The sequence below is a fragment of the Cynocephalus volans genome, chromosome 12 (assembly GCF_027409185.1).
Source record: "Cynocephalus volans isolate mCynVol1 chromosome 12, mCynVol1.pri, whole genome shotgun sequence".
Classification (NCBI taxonomy): Eukaryota; Metazoa; Chordata; class Mammalia; order Dermoptera; family Cynocephalidae; genus Cynocephalus; species Cynocephalus volans.
In genome coordinates this window covers 12609215-12626792 of record NC_084471.1, presented here as the reverse complement: position 1 = coordinate 12626792, position 17578 = coordinate 12609215, and the positions used below count along the sequence as shown (strand labels likewise).

General features: G+C 54.3%; 2 protein-coding genes across 3 annotated transcripts; one reads left to right on the top strand and one right to left on the bottom strand.

The window, feature by feature from the left end:
* The first annotated feature begins 648 nt into the window (after positions 1-648).
* On the top strand, positions 649-9074 carry CDC42EP1 (CDC42 effector protein 1). Of its 2 annotated transcripts, none has more exons than XM_063075838.1 (3): positions 649-734; positions 5303-6073; positions 7338-9074. In XM_063075838.1, exons 2-3 carry the CDS (start codon positions 5611-5613, stop codon positions 8012-8014), a joined length of 1140 nt encoding a protein of 379 aa, XP_062931908.1. In that variant the 5' UTR covers positions 649-734; positions 5303-5610; the 3' UTR covers positions 8015-9074. The 2 variants fall into 2 exon arrangements, with proteins under 2 accessions (XP_062931908.1, XP_062931909.1); XM_063075839.1 differs by lacking the exon at positions 649-734 and adding an exon at positions 4444-4568.
* A 199-nt stretch (positions 9075-9273) lies between these two features.
* LGALS2 (galectin 2) lies at positions 9274-14789 on the bottom strand. Its single transcript, XM_063115629.1, is given in 4 exon segments — positions 9274-9420; positions 9570-9729; positions 10843-10934; positions 14784-14789. Coding segments are annotated over 4 exon segments (405 nt in total).
* Positions 14790-17578: the final 2789 nt, after the last annotated feature.

The following is a 17578-nucleotide window of genomic DNA, read 5'->3' as shown; positions in this document are numbered from 1 at the left end:
GTGACGGAGGCGGGAAAGAAACGCAGGCTATTGGGCTACAGCATCCGTGGCCTCGACCACCACCCTACACCATTCTACCAGTGGCCTGCGGCGGCCTGAACCCCAGCGTAGCTGTTTGTTTTGTTGGCACCCGCAGGGCCTGTATTGGATAGAAAGGAATGGGAGGTTGGGAGAAATTGAGCAGGCATCCAAGGCCTGTAAAATTCAAGGTCTAAGCAGATCTCCCGGGCCTTCAAGGCCTCTGAGTCGGGTTTCCAGTTCTCCAAACTCCCGCAGGGAACAGCTGGAGGGCCCAGGAGTGAGACTTATCAGGCTTGGACGCCCCAAGGCCACGCGGGGAGCCCGTGGAGGAGGGGTTGTCGGCACAGGACCCGAGTGGCCTCCCGGGACAGCGCGCACATTCCCCGGCTCGCCCTGCCCCGGGCTGCGGGCAAAGGCCCGACCTGGCGCCCCTGCCGCGCCCCCTCCAGCTCTCGCCGCTGCTCCGCGCGGCGTGGACAGTGCCCGGGAGGGGACCCGGAGGGGGCCCGGCCCCGCCCACGGGCGGGAGGAGGGAACGGGAGGAGGGAGCGCGCCCACACCCCGCCCCCGCCCCCGGATCCAGCCCGCGAAGCCCGCGGCCAGGGCGGCGCAGACCGGCCCGGCCACTCTCCCGGCTGCGCGCCGGGACGCGCTGCCGCCGCCGCCGACGAGGCCGCCCTTCCAGCCCCCGCCCCGGGGCGCGCGGAGAGAAGGTAACAGCAGCTGCCCGCGGGCCCTCGAGGCCGGTGGGCGTGGGCGCCGGCCGGGGGTCGGCGGCTCCCCATGAGTCTGCACCCGCCTAGGCTCCCGGGGGCCGGGACGGGACGGGGCGCAGCGCACGGGAGGCGCCCCCGGTGACGACAGGAAGGCCCCGAGCGCTGCGGCGCGGGGACGTCCCAGGCTCTCGGGCCGTCTTGTAACGTTCCCGGGGGTCGGAGCGAGCAGAGACGGGAGGGGGTGCGCGGCAAACCGCGCTGCGGGAAGCGGGGCGAGCAGAGCGCCGTCGGCGCCCCTTCCTGCGCCGGGAAAGGAAGGGAAGGGACGGGGAGGGGGCCGAGTGTGGGAATGCCGGGCCCCTCGGCGGAGGCCAGCGCGGAGAGCGGGAAGTCGGGGGGGCTGGGAAGAGGGACCGGGCACCCTGCCCCTCCCCAGCCGCCGCATTCCAGGCTGCCCCGCGGATGAGGTCACCCCGCCCGGTCCCCCCCGGCCAGGGCGGCCGGCTGCCCCTCCCCCGCGGGGCGACCCTCCACAGTCTGCCCTCCCCGGGCGGCCAAGCCCGGCTGCCCTCCAGACTGTCCTGTCTTTGCCCCGACCATGCAGGATCCGCCGACTTAGGAGCCCGTTTTCTATACGGGAAACTGAGGTTCAGAGAGGCGAAGCGGCAGGAAACGTGGCGCGGGGACGGAGACCCAGCCGCGGCCGCGCCGCCTCGCAGAGTCGAGGGCTCAGCCGGCTGTAACTGGCGGTGGCGGGGCAAGAAGCGCGTGTCCCCCCCTCTTTCCCCCGTCGCTCCCCAAGGGTCCACGGTGCTCCCTCCTTCAACCCTCCTCGGAGTCCGGAGAACCGGGTCCTCGCAGCGTCGCTGCGGATCGCTTGCTACCCCCTTTCTGGCCTCAATTTCCCCGTCTCTCTGTCCTGAAGCGGCTGGACTTTGAGGGACAGAAGAGGCCAGCCCCCTGGGAGCTGACCCCTTAGCCCAGGGGCCAGGGCAGGTTTGGGAAGCCGCCCTAACCGAGGCAGGGACCCGCGGTTCAGCAGTAGGGGTGGTGTTACCCAGCTGGATGTCCGCGGGGGACCGGGGGTGCTATGTGCACCCGAGCAGTAGCCTCCGGGATGAGACGTGGTGGAGCCGCTCGCGGGCACAGCGGCCTGCGGGTGACCCCAGGTGAGCGCCGGAGTGTAGCCACCCCCACCTCCGTCCTCCCGGGTCAGACCGCTCCTGGCCTCCACCCGACCACAAGCGGCCACTATAGCGGCCACTATTGGCTTCCTAATGAGTGGTCCTTGTGCCCTGCCCCCAAACTTGTCCTTGTTGTCATTAACACCATTGAGTGAGCTCAGAACACGTGCCCAGGCCCTGACTATCCTCTGCAGGGTCAATAGAAGAACTCACAGATAGAAGAACTGAGGCTGCATGGTGACCACTCTTGCCCTGGTCACAGGCACTGAATCCGCAGAGCTGGGTGTCCTGCCTCCCAGGCCTGCCCCTCCCCATGTTCTGCAGCGGGGCAACTCCCCCAGCAATTCTGCCCCATTCCCCAGTAGCCCTCACCCCAACCTCGGGCAGTAAACTATTCATGTCAGGAGAATCCTAGGCAGGCTACCAGGCCCATGACTTCTTTTACTCTGTGACCTAGGGTAACTCAGTCTCTTTGTCACCTGTAAAATGGGTGTTGTGAGCATTAACAGGTAGTATTGCTGGGCTGCTGAGAGAGGTGAGCCTTGCACGGGACATCCAGAGCCCTGCTTACTCCAGTGCCAGGTGGGGCACACCTGATGGCCAGCAGTAGTCTGTGGTCAGCATCCAGTGCCAAGTGGCTGCCACCACGGGCCCCAAAGAGGAGAGACATTAGTGTGGAAGTGTTGGATTTGAACCCAGGGCTGCCCTGCTCCACGATCTGAGGGTTTCGTTACAGCATCTTCCACCCTTACAACTCTCCTGGGAGAGCTGGCCCATTACTCAGTTGGTTAGAGTGTAGCCTTATAATACCAAGGTCAAAGGTTCGGTTCCTCATACCGGCCAACCACCAAAAAATAAATAAATAAACTCTCTTGGGAGGGGACCTGCCTGGGATGCTGTTCCCATTTTTCACACAGGAAGACAGGTCCCAGTTGTAGCGCCCTGCCCTGAATGCCGCAATGCTGCAGGGTCCCTACTGCAGCTGGAAGGGTGGAGGGTTACAGGGTACTGTGGAGGTGCCCAGAGGCATGTGGGAGGTGGGATCATCACAAGATTGGGGAGGAAGCTGGTTTCTCAATTCAAAGTGGCCATGGAGTTTGGCTGGGGACTCCTTTTGCTGAGAGAGGAGGGGTTGCCTCAAGAAGTCAGGGAGTTGGGGGTGGGAGCAAGGTGGGTGTGGCGACAGAGCAGACATGGTTGATCCCTCCACATGACATTTCACAGAGTGACACCCACCCCACCCCCACTTCCCCCAGAAATTCATCTTTAACCCCTGCTGAGCAGGGAAACCTGGCCCCTGCCATGTACCTGCCTTGTGACCTTGGACAAGTCCCTTCCCCCTGGACCTCAGCTCTCCCTGTCAAATGGGCTAACCCTCGAGCTTTGCAGGATTGTTGGAGAATCAGATGACATCATGTAATGGTTGGCCAACTGCAGTGCGCTTCGGAACTTCAGCAAACATTCCACGAGGACTTCTTGGTGCCGGGGGTGCCAGGGAAAGGGATGATTCAGAAGCACCCCCCTGCAGGGGGAGGAGCTAGGGTTGGGGGAGGGTCAAAGGGTGGGAAGGGAAGAGAATGTAGTCAGAAACAAAGCAAGCTTTGTCTTATTGCTCTCTTTGTTTTTATCTTGTTATTTAACCTATTTTGAATTTCAAATAACATTAAAAGGGCAGTATCGACATTTTTATGCTTGGAGGTGGCAGCAATGGTTTTTTTTTTTTTAAACAAAAAAAAAAAGTTGAGACTCAGATCTAGGTGTTCTTGTTAAGGATCATTATCAGTTTTTATTGGGTGATCGAGTGAGGTACCAGGCCTGTGAAGGTAAGTGACTTGCCCAAGGTCACACTGTGAGGCCACTGAGTCCTGGCCTACCCTCCCCACTCTCGGAAAGTACCAGGGGGATGATCCTTTGGCATGAAGGTCATCACAAAGATCTCCTGTGATTAAACTGGTATTGATTTGGCACTTGCTGTGTGCAGAGCTCAACCCAGGTGCTAGAAGGGAGGAAGGCAGGAAAATCCAGGCTGCTGCCGCACCCTCAAATGTGTTGCCGATCAGAGGAGACAAGACTGGGCTCCACAGGCTAGTCGAGGGCTTACGTGAGTCAGAGAACTCTGAGTTCAAGTCTTGACTAGCTCTCTCGTGTGACCTTGAACATGCTTGGCCCTCTGGGCCACAGGAAAACCAGAGGCGAAACGTAGGCTCATAGGTGCCCTCTAGCTTGGCCTTTCTATGATACTGGAAGGGAAGGGGTCAGACCAAGAGACACATCAAGAAGGTTGGAGCCGGGGAGGGTGTGGGTGGGAGATCGGGAAGGGAGAGAGTAGTCAAGGAATAGCTTTTGGCAACAGATGTGCTTTTTCCAGAACTTGTTTCTGACAACAAGGCTCCTACCTCAATTTGACAAACTGTGATAAAGTCCTTTCCTGCGGGCCTTCTCAGAGTCTCGAATGTGCAAGAGGCAGCTGGAAAAAGCCACTTTTGACCACAGGATCCTTTTTCCAGGAAGCACCTTGAAGGCGGAGGATTCTGAGGAACCCCTGCACAGGCTGTTTACACAGCAGTTCACAAAGCCTTGGCGAGGCACCTCCTCCCTCCTGGCCCGAGAACTGGGTGGAAGAGATTTTAACCCACAGAGAAGGAAGGTGACTTACTCAACATGCCAGCAGGAGGCAGTGTAGCGTGGCGCTTGAGGGCCCTGGGGTTTGGGGGTTTGGTTCATTATTTCTTACTGTGCAGCCTCAGGCAAGTCACTTCACTTCTTTGTGCCTCAGTTTCTCCTCTATAATACAGTGCCTCCCTCAGGGCTGTTGTGTTAAATGACATGCAGGTGAGGAGTTGTCACTTCATAAATGGGCCCTCTAGAATCATCATTTGTGTTTTTAACTGATACCGATCTTCAGTGTACAACTCAGTGAATCTTTTGTTCCATGCTCTGTCAATACCTGCTCAAAGGCAACCACAATTCTGATTTCTTTTGTTGTTGTTGTTTTAAAAAGATGACCGGTAGGGGATCTTAACCCTTGACTCGGTGTTGTCAGCACCACGCTCTCCCAAGTGAGCTAACGGGCCATCCCTATATAGGGATCCAAACCCATGGCCTTGGTGTTATCAGCACCACACTCTCCCGAGTGAGCCACGGGCCAGCCCTCACCATTCTGATTTCCATCGCCGTCGATTCATTTTGCCTGTTCTTGAACTTTCTATACATGGACTCACACAGCATGTCCTCCTTTGTGCCTGGCTTCCACCCCCCTTTTGGTCAGCGATCTCCATCCCTGCTGTGAGGTGCAATCGCTTGCTCTCTTTAGCTGTTGTTTGGACCCAGGATCTCCTCTGCACCAGTCCTGCCCTCACTTTCCTCTCTTCCTTCTTCCAGGTCACCAACCCTGGGCAGGAGAGAGACCAACCATCTTTGAGGCACATCTCGTGCCTTTTCTGCTTTTAGACAGAACATCTGTAGCTGCTTCCGCAGGGCTGGGAGCCAGGCCTCAAGAAGAGACGAGCCATGGACGCCCCACAGCCTCAGCATTTGGGCACAGCACCTTAGGAGAGCCGAGGGTTGGACGGTTGGTCCACCACCTTCCACCAGGAGGGAAGGAGCTGAGAAGCGGGCCCTGAGCCCAGCCCACTTCCCTTCCCCAGCCCAGGTGGGCATGGACCAGCAGTTGTAAGCAGCCAGAGCTGATGCCCGGCCCCCAGGGGGCCAGAGGAGCCCCCACCATGAGCCTGGGCAAGCTCTCGCCCGTGGGTTGGGCGTCCAGCTCGCAGGGAAAGAGGCGGCTGACAGCAGACATGATCAGCCCCCCACTTGGGGACTTCCGCCATACCATGCATGTGGGCCGTGGTGGGGATGTCTTTGGCGACACCTCCTTCCTCAGCAACCACGGTGGCAGCTCTGGGAGCACCCACCGCTCACCCCGAAGCTTCCTAGCCAAGAAGCTGCAGCTGGTGCGGAGGGTCGGGGCGCCCCCCCGGCAGATGGCTTCCCCGCCCGCACCCTCTCCTGCTCCGCCTGCCATCTCCCCCATCATCAAGAATGCCATCTCCCTGCCCCAGCTCAACCAGGCCACCTACGACAGCCTTGTGGTGGGCAAGCTCAGCTTCGATGGCAGCCCTGCTGGCTCCACGGATGGCCGCTCCGGTTATGGTGAGGCCTGTGCTATTTGCTCATTTTTCAGATGCTGGAGCCAAGGCCCAGAGGGGTTCAGTGGCTCTGCCAAGCCTCCAGGCAAGCTCTTTTCCCCACAGTTGTTTGGTCTCACCATGGAAGTCAGGCCCAAACCCCAGACCATGACTGGGGAGATGGTAAGGAGACGGGAAAAAGCTTACCCTCAAGAACACACCAGGGTTGAGAGTGAGGAGATGGAGTTTTGAGTTCTAACTGCGCTAACTTGCTGTGTGACTCAGGCAGGCCCTGGTGCCTCTCTGGACACTCCACTGGGCCAGTCCACCCCTTTTTGCCTCCTTCAACCAAAACGGCCCCCTCATGTCAGAGTGATATAGAGAGGTTAAGAGCCTGGGCTCTGGATTCCAATCCTGGTTCTGCTTGATTTCCAGCAAGCCAGCTGACCTCTTCAAGTTCAAATCCTCACCTGCATGAGTCCCTTAGGGTCACTGCTAAGATTCAGTGAGAGCACATGTGGACCATGCGACGCCTAGAGTCTGGTATACAGTGGGTGCTCAGAACACTTGAGCTGTTGTTGTTATTTGAACAACGGTTGCTATAACTTGACAAATTTGGGAAACCATTCACGTGGACTCAAGCCAGAGGCCCTTCCTGCCCTCCCGGAAGTGCCACCTTGGCTCTGAGGGAACCTCTCACCTGGGAACCATGGGCCCCTGCTGCCACCTGGTGGCCATTTCCTGCCCTGCAGCTTTGCCCTTACCACTGGAGGCTTCCTTAATGCTCCTGGGGCAGTGACTGCTCAGAACCCCCTTGAGAACTAGTCCACAGTAACCTCATTATGTCCTAAGCCTGGTAGTCCTCGAGGCAGGGGCTGGACCAGGTGACTTTCAGAGGGCATGTGCCTGTCCCTTGAGTCTGACTTCTATGCCAGGGAACCAGGAGCCGTGTCCAAGTTCAGAGTTGGGACTGAGAGTCAGTACATTTGAGCTCCAGGCTTGGCTCCACCCCATCAGACTCTGTGGCCTTGGGCAAGGCCCTTCTCCTCATCCCAATCTGAGCCTGAGTTTCCTCATCTGCAAAATGGGAATGAGAATTATGACAGTTTTCAGCTTCAGGATTGGCAGGAAGATCATAGGAGAGACCATGGGGTTCACCGTATTGGAAAGAAGAGAGGGGAGTGACTTGCCAGAAGCCACCCAGCAAACCAGAGTTGGTCCTGGCACTCCCCTCCCCAATTCCTTGTTATTGACCCCAGCTCTGACCCCACTCCCTGTTTCTCTTCTAGGCCTGGACTCCGGGTTCTGTACCATCTCCCGTCTGCCCCACCAGGAAAAGCCTCATGACCGAGACCACGATAATTCCTTCCCCTCTGAGCCCGAGCTTCGCCGCTCGGACTCTCTCTTGTCTTTCCGCCTTGATCTTGACCTTGGGCCCTCTCTCCTCAGTGAGCTGCTAGGGGTCATGAGCCTCTCAGAAGCCCCTACACCTGAGACCCCTGTCCCTTTTGCAAACCCTTCAGCCACTGCCACAAATTCCCCAACTCCTGCCACAAACCCTTCAACCACTACCGCAAATTCTCCAGCCCCTGCTGCAAACTCCCCATGTCCTGCCACAAGCCCCCCATCCCTTGGACACTACCCCAATGGGGTAACTGCTGGGTTGAGCCCAATGGCTGAGGTGAGGGCCAGCCCAGTGGGAGAGGGTCCCCGTGTACCCACTGACATGGCCTTCGGCAGGCACTGGGGAACAGGCTGGGATGGCAGCCGGGGCAGCCGCCACTGTACTGAGATGGATGCTCAGCAGGAGCTGGTGGGGGTGCTGCCCCAGGCTCGGGCCTCCTTGGAGAGCCTGGATGAAGAGTGGGGGGCACCCCAGGTAGGCAGCAGGGCCCCCGTGCCCAGCACAGTGCAAGCAAACACCTTCGAGTTTGCTGATGCTGAGGATGATGAAGTCAAGGTGTGAGTGGCCGGGGCATGGGCTCACAACCTTGTCCAGCCTCAGGGCACCTCTTATGAAGAGCCCAGGTGCAGAGCCAGCCCCTCACCCAACAGAGCTGTGTCCTCCCAGACCAGAGAGGGGAGAACTCAAGTTACCCCCAAACCCTCCCCATCTCTGCAGGACAGACATGGGAGGTAGGACAGGGAAGATCAAGCTTGTTCTGGGACCTGAGTGTTCCCAGTGGCCCTGCTGGGCTTACTCACCTTCCCCCACTGCCACTCTGGACCCAGTAGTCATCCTTTAGCCCCTACCACGTGCCACCCCCACCGGCTGGAGGGCCTAGCCTCACAGTGTGGCCTTTGTGCCAGAGGAAGCTGTACTTGTTGGGTGGGAGCCGGGGTGTGTACCACACAGGGCCATTGTCTCATCTCCCAAAGGGACCGCCTGCCCCCAGCTCACCCCAGAGCTGCCCCCAGAGGGCCCTGCTGCGTCCCTCAGCTCCATCCCAGGCTGCTTCCCTAATGTTCCCACCCCAGTCTCCAACTTGTCCCAGAAGCCTTGGAGAAAGGTCAGGTGTGACCTCACAGGGGAGGAATCTCACCTTCCTGTGTACCCCAGACCTGCCTCGGGCCTGATTAAAAAAAGCCTTTTTTGACAAAAGGCGTCCTGCAAGATGCTTGGGGACCTGGGATAACAGAATCAGCTCCACCTGCTTAAATGCCCTCCCGCCAGGGAGCTTGGAAAGCCAAGGACTCCCCTCAAGTCCCCCAGTGAGGGGAGGGGACAGTACTGGCCAAGGCAGGTAATGAGTAACCAGGCTGGAATGCCCCTGAGATAAGAGGCCCAGGTGGGAGCCCTTATCTGCAGTTCTGGGAATAGCCCCTGGCCCAGGTGTCTGGAATCAGTCTGTCCCATAATCCCATGGGGCAGCTTGGCATTTGCTCTGGTGACAACAGGCAGATAGGCAGGAGCAAGTGCTTAGAGCTGTTTGGGAGCATGTCCCAGCCTACCTACCCACTTTGACAGTCCTATGTCCTTGTGCCTCAGTTTCCTCTCTCTCATGAGGGTGCCCGGAACATTAAAATACATGGAAAGCACTCGACACAGTTCCTGCCACAGAAAGACTTGATGAAAGTGGATTCTTTCGTTTGCCCTTGGACTCAGGGTAGGGAGTGAGGGGCCAGATCCAGGCCCCAAGGGCTGCTGATCCTGGTGTGACTCAGAAGAAGGCTCAGGATAGGGAATCCAGGCTGGGAGTCTCATTCTGACGAGGTGCTGCCCACTCAGTCGAGCTTGAAGGAGGAGATGTTGAACCCACCCTGCACACTCAGGTAGCTCAGCTGGCTGTGGCCCAGTCTGTTGGGAAAGGTCAACTGGTGCCCATCTGGCAGCTTCACCTTGAATCTGTCACTCTCAAAGTTCACGGTGAACTGCGGTGGGAGGGAGGTTGTTAAGGAGGCAGGAGGTACCCTGGAAATGGGCCAGGGCAGTGCCTGGTAGTTCAAAGAATGGGCACGTGTTTCCAGGCCAGGGTTCTCTACCGTCTGGGCCCTCTCCTCTCCAATCCCTGTCCCCTCACCTTGATATCTGACCCTGGGCTGAAGCACGGGTGATTTTCCCGTTGCTCTTGTCCCCACTTGCTGCTATCCCATGAGTTGCAGACGATGGTGGATTCGTTGAAGCGTGGGTTGAAATGCAAGTCCAGCATATCTGTCGCCTGGCCCAAATTAATTGCAAAGCTGCAGGGAAATGGGTAAAAGGTGATGGTTAGGGCTAGCCCTGGGTAAAACAGCTGGGATTGGAGGGTCTGGGTTGACCACAAGCGGGAAGAATTATTAAAGAAAGGTTGTGTTCATTGAGATGTGTGCCTTAAAAAAGGGAGGTGACAACCTGGTAAGACTTGTCACTGAAATAGCACATTCCATTTGGAGCAGGGACCAAGGCTGTTGACAGGATGAGAAACTAATAGTGTCTGTTTTAGGAATTCGGGGTAGCTATCCTGGGAGAGGGAATTGCTACGCTTAGACATCTGAAATCCTATTAGTTTGGCCATAAACAGCAGGCAGTCTAAGGTGGTGAGCTCCCTGTCACTAGAAGTATGCAGTTAGAGGGTTGTGTGACTTCTTGACAGGATCACTACAGGAGCCTGAGTTGACCTTCATGGCCCCTGAGAGTGGGACATTCTGTGTCCTGGGGTGCCTTCATTCAGGGGTTTCAGACCCAGGGTATCCCACATTTCTGCAAACTTCAGGGACCCAAATAGGAGAAAGGAGTCACTTTGCTCTTGGCTCTTACCTCATGTGTCTTCCCACCTCATACCCAACCCAAAGTGGCTAGAGATCAGTTCTAAGATACGCTGAAATTGTCTTGCACACACGAGAGCCCAGTGCTGAGCAGTGACTAAGGGAGGTGCATAATGCCTCTGGCCAGACCACTTGTGCCCCCTGGTGGCTGCCCCTGGTTTAATGTACATGAAAGGCCCGCATGTGGCCATTCAGCCTGCTAAAGAGGGTGGTTTGGGACTTTTGGTAGAGACATCTGACCCACAGGGGGCCAGACAGAGCCAGGGGCTTCTCCACCCGCCCCTTCAGTGGCTGTCGGGACCAAAGAACAGAGCATATAGCATCAGGTCTGAAATTCTGAAGGCCCCCAAACCTAACCTCAGATAGGAAAACCGATCCTAACAGGAAAGCCAGCAGGGGTGAGGGAGGGAGGGGTGTGAGCAGGAGTAGGGACACAAAAAAGGCCCCCTTGTCCTGAAGTCACGCTCAATGACCACTGCAGAGGGCTGCCCTGCCTGCCCCCACCTTCCCTGCCTGTTCCAAGCCTGTGGACATCCCCCTGCCCCCGACCTCACTTATCCATTGGCACCATCAGCGATCTTGCCCTTGATCGTCAGGGTTGTCCCCAGCTTCACGTTCATGTTCATAATCTCAAACTTCTCCTGGGCCAACAGAGAAATATTCTACTTGAGTCCCCCCAGAAAATCTACCCAATGCTGTTCTGCTGGTGAAGCCGATTCGTAAGCATTGTCCATCTCATCCTGACCCGGCCACAGGTCTCGTGTTCCCCCTGCCCACATGAGGGCACTGAGCTGGGAAGAATCAGAGCCAGAGAGCTCTGATCCAAGCTCCCCTGAGCCCCTTGCCCTTCTTGCTTTGCTCTTGTCCACCCCAACTGGGCTTAGAGGCACAGGGCCCAGGCTGGGGAGCCTCAGCTGGCCCATCTGTGAAATGGGTACAGTGGTCCCTGCTGACCTTGCAGTTCCCCAAAGTGTTCAAGTGACAAAGGCACACTACCCTGAGCAGAACCTCAGAAACAAGGATATGATACAGAAAATGATGGTAACAGAGGAAAGCTGGCCTTGGCCCATCCAAAACTAAGATACAAAGCTCCATCACTTTCATGTCTGAACATGTCCATCAAAGTCTGTCTCCAAATCTTTCTTCCCACATCTGTAAAATGGACTAATTTGATGTATTCATTAAAAAACAGTTGCTCTCCCATTTGCAACAACATGGATGAGCCTGGAGAGACTTATGTTGAGTGTAATAAGCAAAGCACAGAGGGATAAATATCGCATGTCCTCACTCATATGTGGGAGATAAGAGAGAAAGAAGGAAGGAAAGAAAGACCACAGTGGTGCCTCGGACTTGCAGAGGGAGAGAACATTCCCTGGGCTACAAAGTGCAGCTGGGGGGAAAAGGGGAAGGAGAGGGAGGTTGGGGATAATTGGGTGTGGGACACAGGGTACAAATGCAATTTATAGTAATGGGCATGTCGCCAGTATGAATCTGGCCCTCACATCATGGGCAGGAGGGGTGACAATCAGCTTTGTTTTTTTTTGTTTGTTTGTTTTGTTTTGTTTTGTTTTTTTAAAAGATGACCGGTAAGGGGATCTTAACCCTTGACTTGGTGTTGTCAGCACCACACTCAGCCAGTGAGCGAACCGGCCATCCATATATGGGATCCGAACCCGGGGCCTTGGTGTTATCAGCACCGCACTCTCCCGAGTGAGCCACGGGCCGGCCGACAATCAGCTTTGTATCTCATGAATATTCATAACCAATAAAATAAAATAAAATAAATTATTTTTTAAAAAATCAGTTGCTCAGTGCCCACTGTATGACAAAAGCTGTTGAAGGCACTGAGGTTAATAGCTTCCACCTTCAAGCTGGCTGGGAGAGAATTTGAGGTCCTGTTTGTGAAGCCCCAATCTTGAGGCCTGGCACATGCTAAAGGCAAATGGAAGGTGACCGTCATTAGGATCACTTACTGTTACCACTCATCCCCTCCTCCTCCATAGGACCTCAGCAGCTCCTGAATACATAGCAGAAGCTTTCTCCATCTGCTCTATGGTTAAATGGAAGGGTCTCAGAGCTGGGTTTTCAAAACTCAGTCAAAAATGAGAAAATGTCCATTTTCTACAACCATGACTTGGGGGTAAGGGTTGGGCTGAACAGGCACCAAAGGTTTAGAAAAACTTATGGGAGAGCAATTTAACATTGTGGGTTCTGTTCATTGACTTTTTTTTTTTTTTTTTTCCGAAGAAAGCACAATCTGAGAAACCCTGAACCAACTCCTCAGACTGAGACGCTCAGCCACAAGTCAAGGGCAGAGGCTGTGGGAGGAGGATCGGTTCTCTCCTGCTGGCGCCCATGCAGGGGAGGGTCGTAGGCTTGCCCAGCTCTCCCGGAGGTGGTGTGTTATAGTGGGAAGGCCTGGAAAAGGCAAAGCTGACCCAGGGAGAGTGGAGCTAGCCTTGGCACTAGTGACACCTAGGGCTGGATCACTGTCTTGAGGGGCTGTCCAGTGCAGTGCAGGATGCTGAGCCACATCCCTGGCCTCTACCCACTCGAGGCCAGGAGCACCCTACCCCCAATTGTGACAACCAAAAATGCCTCCAGACACGGCCAAATGTCCCCCAGGGACAAAATCTCCCTCCTATAGAGAAAGAGATTTGTAGGCTGGAGGCCTAACCCCCAGATTTGTGCTTAATGTAACAGCTGGAACCGGACTTGGGAGACAGACAGGCCGGATTAAAATTCTCCTTCGGCCTGTAACCAACATACAGAAAACATTGCCCCTGGGAGATGAGGTTATCCAATGAGGATAATCACGGTCCCTCCCAAAGGGGTTCAAAGGAGATGCAGAATAGGGTGTGCCCGCCACATAGCAGGCACTCTCACGCCTGACCCCTGGCATGGTGAGAAGCCCCCTGTCTCCTCCCAGTAGCCTGCCCCATCCCCCACAACCCTAGGAGAGTCAGGGCGGGGGTGGGAGAGCCAGGACTGGGGGGGGAGAAGCAGCCCCACTCCCCTTTCACCTCGTGGGGGCTGCCTGGCTGAACCAGAAGAACCCAAGCCCTCAAGGATGGGGAGGGGGGCTGCTGTAGGGGAGGGGCATGAGAAAGGCTGGGGTCAGGGGTGCATTTGGACAAATGGGGATGCTGAGACCTGTGAGGTGTGCAGGCCCAGGCTCCTTGTCCCCACTCAACAAAGTCCAAGGCCCAGAGAGAGACGGAGGCAGAGCTAGGCTGGGGAAGGGGCAGTTCCTAGCACTGGAGGTGGGAGTGGGCTGGGAGGTGGGGCTTGGGGTACGGACTTGGCTGCGCCCCTCACTGGTTCAGTGATCAGGGCCAGCCTCGCCCCTTTCTGGGCCTTGCTTGCCCCATCTGTAACATGACGGATTTGGATCAGGCGACAGAGGACAAGGAAGGGTGGGATGACCGGAGGAAAGAGAAGGTCCTTGATGAGAGGCAGAGGGTGGGGAGAGCATCAGTCTTTCCATGCAGGAGCCCCCCCAGTCCTGTCACGTTCTGCAGTCCACCTGCATTAACTTGAAAAGTGTCCCCCCAAAATTCATGTCCTCCTGGAAACCTGTGAGTGTAACCTATTTTGAAACAGTCTTGGCTGATGTAATCAAGTTAAGATAAGGTCATACTGGCTTAGGATGGGCCCTAAATCCAATATGGCTGATGTCCTTATAAAAAGAGGGAAATTTGGACAGAGATGCACAGAGGCGAGTCCACGTGATGCAGAGGCAGAGACTGGCGTGATGCAGCTGCAAGCCAAGGAGAGCCAAGGACCTCCAGCAGCCACCAGAAGCTGGAAGAGACAAGAAAACACTGTCCCCTGGAGCCTTCAGAGAGAGTGTGGCTCTGCCAACCACTTGGTTTCAGACTTCCAGCCTCCAGAACTGTGAGAGAATAAATGTGTGCTGTTTTAAGCCACCCATTTTGTGGTAATTTGTCACAGCAGCACTAGGAAATGAATACACCATCTCATCCTCAGAAAATGCTGCCTGTGATCTCATTCCACGGATGCGGGAGGGACTGAAGCTCAGAGAGGGTCAGTGACTTATCCAAGGCCACGTAGCAAGCTATGGCAGAACCAGGTGTGGAATCAAAGAATCAGGGGTCCCAAAGAATATCCACTCAACCTCCTACAATTTACAGATTGTGACCTTGGTCAGTTTCGTCTCCAAGCCTCAGATTCTTCATCTTTATAAAGCTCGGTGGATGTGAGCATCGTTTTTATTATTACGACTATTATTACTGATGAGAAAACTGAGGCAAGACAGGGGAAGACAAAGGCTCAGGCTCCCACAGCATGAGGGTGGCAGAGAGAGCAGAGAACCTTGATGAAAAGGATGGTGCAGACTGTCTGTCCAACTTCCTGCTGTACAGATGGGGAAAGTGAGGCCCAGAGAGGGGCAGCAATGCTTTTCCCCACCCAGGCAAAGACACAGATGAATGACAAAAGGTGGGCAGCGGAGGGGCTGACATCCTCACCGACATGGTGACAGGTCATGGCGGCAGCTCCCAGAGGCTCCTGAAGGCCTGTGCTTAGGGTCCCACCTCATGGCCAAGCTTATGTCTTAGATTAACTACACATTAACTCCCCAAAAGCTGTAAACAAGAACTTTGGACCCTTCTACCCAGGAGTCTCCCTGCAGAAGGATCCTGGCCCTGCCAGTCCCCAGCCCACAGCATCTCCTGGCCCCCCTCCAGCCTCCCGTCTCCTCAGCGCTCCCCAGGGCCGGGGGTGGGGGGGTGGGGGGGTTGCCCAGCTCTGCCCCCGCACAAACCACAGACTTCTGCGGTTGCGGTTTGGCTGGCCACCCGATCTTCCTGACTGAGCCTGGCTTCCTTGTCGGTAAAAAAAGAACATTTTTTGCTTTGTTAAATATGTCTAAGCTTCTAATTTTCTGTGATGTGATTCATTTTGAGTCATTTTTTTCTCCCCTCACCCCATTATATTTCCGATTGTATTAGTAAGTTTTTATAGCAATACATGGTGGGGTCAGAGAAAACATCTGGAAGTATCTACAACAAACTTAAACGTAGAGAAGGGAGTGGGAGGGCTGAGGTGGGGGGAGGTACTGGGGCTTTAAATGCTTTACATCTATTATGTAATTGACATGCTTACTATAGACAATTAGAGATATTAAATAAGAAAAAAAACAATCACTCATAATCCCACCACCAGGAGAGAACCTGCTCGCTCTATCGGCAGGTTTCCTTCCAAGTGGTTTTCTATGGATTTATATTACAGACATCCCTCCATCTCTGTAATTATTTATCCTGCTTCATTCAGGAAACATTAAAGGCCACAAATCTATATTTCAGAACTATATTTAATGGCTGTGTAATATTCTACCTTTTTTTTTTTTTTTTATGTATACAAGATGACCGGTAAGGGGATCCTAACCCTTGACTTGGTGTTGTCAGCACCACGCTCTCCCAAGTGAGCTAACCGGCCATCCCTATATAGGGATCCAAACCCGTGGCCTTGGGATTATCAGCACCGCACTCTCCCAAGTGAGCCACAGGCCGGCCCATATTCTACCTTTTGATGGCTAAATTTATTTAACTAATTTCCTTCTGCTGAACACTAACATTAATTCTAAATTTTTGCTATTAAAAATACCGCTGCATTAAATCTATTTGCACATAAAGTTTGGTGCATCATGACAACTTAATGTAGGGCAGATTCCCAGAAGTAGACCTCTTCTGGAGCTCTGGATTTGGCGAGCCAGAGCATTTTCCATCAAGGTTGCAGTGGCCACACTGGGCGGGGTGCTGAGCAGCTACCCTGCTGAGGGCCCCAGTGCCAGGAGCTGGCGGTGGCTCACTGCCCAGTGCTCACATAGGACACCACCTTCAGTCCCCTGCCAGCTCCAAGAAGAGAGTGATTTCCTCATTTTACCCACAAGGAAATGAATCTCTTCTTGGCTTTTCTTCCTGGGGCATGGTACAGCCCGAACAAGATAAGGAGTTTTAAAGTGGTTTCACAACGGAAACTCTGATCAACAGAAACTATACCTTTTAAAGGTGGTACTTTTCTGATTATAATAGTAATACTAGCTCAACATAGAAGGTTTTGGAAAGTGCACAAAGTAAAAACATAAAAGTTCACTTATTTTAAAAGAATGTTTAAAGACAAGGGAACATGACCACACATATGATCTGTGCACTTTCTGAGTCTATGTTTTACATCAATAAGAGACTTTTTAAAAAGGAAAAAAAGAAAAAAAACATCAAAATCCCCAATACTCGCATGTCCAACCTTGTCCTCTTAACAGTGTTACTTCCGAAGGGCATTTTACGCTTTACAGAGCACTTCCTTCAGCCCTCACAGTGAATTCTCAAGGCGATCTTTATTCTCATCCCATCTTGCAGGTGGGACACACAGGTCCCAGGACTCACACAGCTAGTGAGCAGCAGAGCTTGCCTTGCCCACCACTCGCTTTCTCTCAGCATGTGGCTCTGCCCTCACTTAGCAAAAAGAATATGTGACCTCTAGGAGTTTGACCTTAAGCCCTTTGTGTGGTGGCTGCCTCTGAGATGGCCTCCAGTGACCTCCACTCCTGGTATTCTCACCCTTGATTAATCGGCTCCCCTTGAAGGTGGCTGGACCTGGTGACCTGCTTCCAACTAAAAGAATACTAGAGTACGGCAAAGGGGAAGGGATGTCACTCCCAAGGTTAGGTTACAAAAAGACTGTGGCCTCTCTCTCTCTCTCTGCGCCTGCTCTGAGGGAAGATGCAATGAACCATGTTGTGCATAGCCCCATGGAGAGGCCGATGCGCCGAGGAACTGATGCTTCCAACCAACCACCAATGAAGACCGAGGCCTGCCAACAGCCACGTGGGTGAACTTAGTATTGGATCTTACCCCACTTGAGCCTTGAGATGACTTGTGCAGCCAACATCTCAGCTGCAGCCTCGCAAGAGACCCTGAACCAAAGGCACCCAGCTAAGCCCTGTCTGGATTCCTGACCCCCAGAAATTGTGAGAAATGTGTTTCTTATTTTAAGTCCCTAAGTTTTGGGTTAATTTGTTACACAGTGATAAATAACACTTTGCCAAGCAATTGTTACTGAAAGCTTGCTGGGAGAAATAATATTCATGCAGACCTCCAGACTAAAGAATCTGCAGTCCCTACGTGCCCACAGACATTCTATTACGTTCATCTTTTTAAATAACCAGCTCTTGATTTTGTTTTCTTTATTATTTTCTGCCTTTATGCCTATTAACTTTTTCTTTTAGTTTTTCTTTATTTTACTCCTCTTTTTCTAGCTTCTT